Genomic DNA, 4,991 nt, shown 5'->3' on the forward strand with positions numbered 1-4,991 from the left:
AATAATGACCTTTCTGTAAACTTGCGCTAAACAATGTTGGAAAAAGCGAAAACATAAATTAACCAGAGAAAATCACAAGCTTCAAAGTTTCAAATCTTTAAGGAATAAGTGGATTCTTCATATGACACTTACCTTACACTTTATATAAGATTATTAAATATAAGGTATAAACAATTTAAAATCAGTATATATGTAATTCACACGATAAAATAGGTAAACTTTGAGTTTCGCAGAAGAATTAATATTATGATGGTGTTTCTAGTGGTTGAAGCAATAGGAACTAACTGAAGCTTCAGTGTGAAGTTTTATAAACCATACAAGTGAAAATCATAAGGAAATGAAGTTGCCAACAGACCTACCAGACGGTGGTTCCATAGGTGGTTGCAATTGTTTGAGATCCTTATATGGTATTTGGAGGTAGAGGTTAGAAAAGATAAGGATATGTGCTAAGGAGTAGGGAGGTCATTAGCTGAAGCCTAAGCGTCAACATGTTAAGACAAAAGTATAACCTAGGTTACACAGACACTTCACTTGGGCTCCTATATCAGTGTCCGACACTTCCTGTATATGTGTCTGTGCCCGATACTCCTTGAACACTTCTTGAATATATACATGCATTTATTCAAACTGTACTCAATTATATAATATATATTTTAGTTTAAAACACTTGTGATACACTTCTTGGACTTATAACTTACACTTCACCTCAATTTTCTGCAATTCATTGGACACGGGTCAGATTCGTTTCAGTCTATAAATATGATTTTAAAGGGTCATTTGAGTATCTAGTTAAAAAATGAGCAGTTTTTCAATTTTAATCCACTGAATAAAAGAAACATAAGAAAGTTATTAGGGATTTTAGTTGTCATAACTTGTGAATGAGGGGGGAAAACGATCTCATAAATTATTAATTTCGATATGTATATATAGGCGTGTCCCTGTATCCTATCTTTTACGAGTTCACCACTTCATGTATCCACACCAGTGTCTGTGTCCGCACCCTTACCCGTACCCATGCATAAAGCATCATAGCTTACACCTTATATGAATAAACTTGACGAGGTTGAAATAGGCACGTGACATATGATAGGAAGATCATAAGTTCAAAGCAGACTACGATCATAAGTTCAAAGCAGGCTACAATCATAAGCTCAAATGCCACTTGATACTTTTCAACAAACATTTTCTCCACTTCTGGAAATTCATTCTTGTAGCCAATAAAATGTGCAAGATACCTCAAGTTCTTTCTTGTTTCATGCTAACAGTTATATGTCTACGTCATTTGAAACGGAGTTCCTTTGCTTTTGTTTACATCAATGGCAATTTACACCAACTTATTCCTAAAAAGAAGGTTCAATTTTCTGAAATTTCAGTTCCATCCTGGAAATAATGTTGGCCTGGGCAAGGACCACACTATCTTCTCACTGATTGATGGCCTGGTGAAGTTTGAGAAGTACGGACCAGATAGGAAAAAGGTGAGTACCCCATGATCAGTATATTATTATTGGATCTTATTATGAATTCCCTGAGTTGACAGCTTGAAGTTCTTGATTTTGCAACAGATTAGTGTTTACCCTCGTGTTGAACAGCCGGAGAACCCCAACAGTTTCAAAGCCAGGAGAAGGGAATACTTCCGGCTTCAGCGCGAGCGCAAGAAAGCAAGGCAGGAAGGAACTCTCCCTCCTCAGCTAGTATTGGCTTCAGCTGAGGGCGATTCAGAAGCCAATCCTGTTTGCTGATAGATTGTCATTGTAAATTTTTCATTGCAAGGTACTACGGGCTTCTTTCTATTGTATGTTATTCCTTTGCCAAAGTCAGAACGTGCAATGTCATTATGAGCAGGCTCCTTATTCTGCTATTGTTGGTTTCACGCCTCTTTTTCACCACTGAACTTCATATAGCATTTTGTATAGAATTAATCAAGTATAACAAATGAATCAAACAGGGAATGGTCATGTGTTTCTTGTATGGGTTAACCGTAAAAAAAAGGTCTTTGATCATGCAAAAATAGGCTNTCGCAATAAAAAAAGAAACTTTGAGTCAAGTTATTGAAACTCACAAAAACTAAGCTCTCAACAAGGTCTTCATCTTACACAAAACATTAAATCTAGCACATGGAGAATATTTAACTGAAAACAAATACAACATCGGCTACTAATTCAAGCTTCTATTTAGAAAATGGCAGAGCAGAGAGCAGAGATCATGGTCGCTGCAAAGATGCCTGCGAGGTTGATCTTATTCATGATGCCGCCAGAACTGCTGCCACTGCCAGTACTGCTGCTGGCAGCAGAAGATCCTGAAGGCACTGCTGGTGTCGTAGCAGCTGCAACGAAAATTTCAGAATGAGAATTTATTAGGTAGTAGGAGCTTCAAGTGCTCATTATTTATCAGGGGTTACAAGTTTTGGCTTAACCTTTTGTGGCATTGGTGAAGATACCGTAGTCTGGTGAACTTGGCGATAAGTTGAGAATCCCCAGGTGGGTATCCCCGGAGCGGCGACGTCTGGAGTTGTGCTGCCCGTCTCTTCTGCTGCATCGGGGACGGCTCTGGTGACTACGAGAAACGCTCCTCCGCGATCTAGCGAGAGGCTACCGACGGGAGCTCCAACGGCTTCTGTGTCCGCATCAGGAGGTAATTTTTCTTTTGCAATATCGTTATGTCACAGAGTGCCTGATACTAGTTCGTTGATATGGTTTAGGATGTTAGCCAAGTAACGATAATATTTTTTGGGGGAATCTCCATTTTATGGCGTGTCATTCACAAGAGAATATGACCCATATCTATGGTAGGTTAGGAGCATTTGGATCCTACCTTTAAGATCTATTAGCTACCTATAAATTACATGATTTGCAATTAAATTGTCAACCCATTGAAGTTCATTTTGGTTCAAAAGTGTCGTATTCAAAACATCATGTACTTTGAGCTCTCATGCATCAAGTTATTTTTTTTTAAAATAAAGAGCTCCCATGATACACTGAGTTATCTGAAATTCAATTATAGTTTCTTTATTACATCTAGATGTGAGTGCAATCGATTGTAAATTTGCACAATATAACTCATAAAATTGCAAGGTATATATGTTTAGATTGTAGGCATGAGAATATTGCAATGGTCTTGTGGGTGTACACTAGAAGATATGATAAGAAATGGGTGCATCCGTTAAATTAGAGATTGCTCCTATTGAGGATAAAATGAGAAAGAATTGACTAAGATAATTTGGCATGGACAACGGAGACCTCTTAGTGCACCAGTTAGGAAAAAGTGATAGTATTATAGTTACTGGGGCTATGAGACCTAGAGATAGACCTAAAAGAACTTGGTTGGAAGCAATTAAGAAATATATGAGTATGTTTAGCTTAACGGAGAAGATGTCCCATAATAGAATGGAATAGAAGAATAAGATTCATGTAGCCGACCCCAAACATTTGGAATAAAGGCATGTATGTTGTTGTTGTTGTATGTTTAGATTGTAGACCAAACATGAGTTGGAAAAGGCAATGCGAATTTTTCATAAGAATGTAAAATGTAAATACTACTACTACTATATAACACAATATTATTGATTACCAATTTTCGGCATAATTTTAAGCCAACCATAAACAAAAGCGCTCGACGGTTTTTTAATGGCTTTGACTTATTTGACCGCAAATTTTCAACAAGGAACACATTTCTTATTGAAATATTTCCTTTATATACATATTTGAATAAATGATGATGTTGAACATTAAACCATGATTGTCCTAATGAGTTGTATATATAAAATGAAATGTACTTTAATAGGTAGTTGAGATCGAAAAAGATCAGATTCAGATAATGATTCAGAATAGAGATTAAATCAAAAATTAAACCGGGTTAAAGAACATAGTTTGATGATCGAAGCGTGCTAAGCACTGTCTCAAGAATGTAATTGCCCCCTCTCGTATAAGGCTACACGGCAATGACTCTCGGAGATACGACGACTCTCGGTCAGACGATCTCCTTCTCGTCGGCACGGGCTTCAAGAAGGCTTTGCGAATTCTTCGTAGACTTTTAGACAACCAGCCGATAACAACAGTGAGAAGAAATTTTAGAAGAGAAGAGAGGAAATGAAGCTCTGTTGTAATTCTCTATATTTAGTCCTGGACGCTATGGGTTTTTATTTAGATCCCACAATGTTAGCAGCTTACCAAATAATCTCTCTATGTTTATCACGATTTAATCGTTCCAGTTGCAAAAAAAGAAGTCCAAGATGTAGCAGGTTAAGGACCCCTCAATCCGGAGCTGTATTCGTGTCCGCAGGTCGTGGGCGCGCGCCTTCCGAGCCTGGCCCGGTTCGACGCGCGCGTGTATGGCGTGGAGCATAACCCATATTTGCTTTTAATCATAGGAGAGAAAGGAAATGCTTATAACAACCTTCCTTCCCATCTCCTATCCAATGTGGACTAAACTTTCCCACTTCAAGAGCAAGTTTTAAGTTACAATTCCAACAAGATACATATAGCAGATCAAGAACTCACTTGGGCATTCACTGATATTTACGCTCGCAAGCTTGCATGCAGCGGGGAGCTTGATGAGCCTATCCATCTGCAGTCCCAGGCTCGTGGCCGATGAACCCCCAGAATGAGCCTGCTGGATTATGTAGCAGAGGCACACCGGATCCTTCTGCTTGATATCACTTACAGAGGCACAACAAGTACTAGAGGGCGTGTCCGTCTTTGCAGCTGCGTAGCTCAAGCACTCCCCTAGCTTTGTGAACTCTGGGGAGCACTTGTCTTGCAAAGGCGAAGAAGCGGGGTCACAAGAAACGAGAGAGAAGGAGAGAAAGAGAGAGAGGATGATACTTGCACAAATCTTCATGATTCTGGTTTGATGAAGAGGATGAAGATGAGGAAAGTTGAGAGTAGGGGGGGTTTATAGATGGAGAAAATATACAGACTCTTTAGTGGACAGGGACCACTGGATAGTTTTTCGAGGAAGCGAGGAAAGAGAGCATTGAATTGAAGAGATGGGGA

General features: G+C 38.9%; 2 protein-coding genes across 2 annotated transcripts in view; one reads left to right on the forward strand and one right to left on the reverse strand.

Moving 5' to 3' along the window:
- The window catches only part of LOC109837317 (50S ribosomal protein L27, chloroplastic-like), a 5,117-nt gene extending 3,175 nt beyond the window's left edge, over positions 1 to 1,942 (forward strand). The window contains exons 2-3 of the mRNA XM_020405508.1: positions 1,374 to 1,475; positions 1,563 to 1,942. Coding sequence (XP_020261097.1) covers positions 1,374 to 1,475; positions 1,563 to 1,739 — 279 coding nt within the window. The 3' untranslated portion in view covers positions 1,740 to 1,942. The remainder of the gene's footprint in view (positions 1 to 1,373; positions 1,476 to 1,562) is intronic.
- LOC109837318 (non-specific lipid transfer protein GPI-anchored 1) lies at positions 2,016 to 4,991 on the reverse strand. Its single transcript, XM_020405509.1, has 3 exons — positions 4,497 to 4,991; positions 2,414 to 2,473; positions 2,016 to 2,323 (listed from the first exon to the last, which is right to left on the reverse strand). Exons 1-3 carry the CDS (start codon positions 4,834 to 4,836, stop codon positions 2,172 to 2,174), a joined length of 552 nt encoding a protein of 183 aa, XP_020261098.1. The 5' UTR covers positions 4,837 to 4,991; the 3' UTR covers positions 2,016 to 2,171.

Source organism: Asparagus officinalis, chromosome 4, assembly GCF_001876935.1.
Source record: "Asparagus officinalis chromosome 4, Aspof.V1, whole genome shotgun sequence".
Lineage (NCBI taxonomy): Eukaryota > Viridiplantae > Streptophyta > Magnoliopsida > Asparagales > Asparagaceae > Asparagus > Asparagus officinalis.

Excerpts from the sequence above, each read along its gene's own strand:
- LOC109837318 (XM_020405509.1), bottom strand. The coding sequence starts at position 4,836 with ATGAAGATTTGTGCAAGTATCATCCTCTCTCTCTTTCTCTCCTTCTCT. Across the intron at positions 2,474-4,496 it reads AAATATCAGTGAATGCCCAA|GGATTCTCAACTTATCGCCA; the intron begins GTGAGTTCTTGA and ends ATACCCACCTGG. Across the intron at positions 2,324-2,413 it reads CTTCACCAATGCCACAAAAG|CTGCTACGACACCAGCAGTG; the intron begins GTTAAGCCAAAA and ends TTTTCGTTGCAG.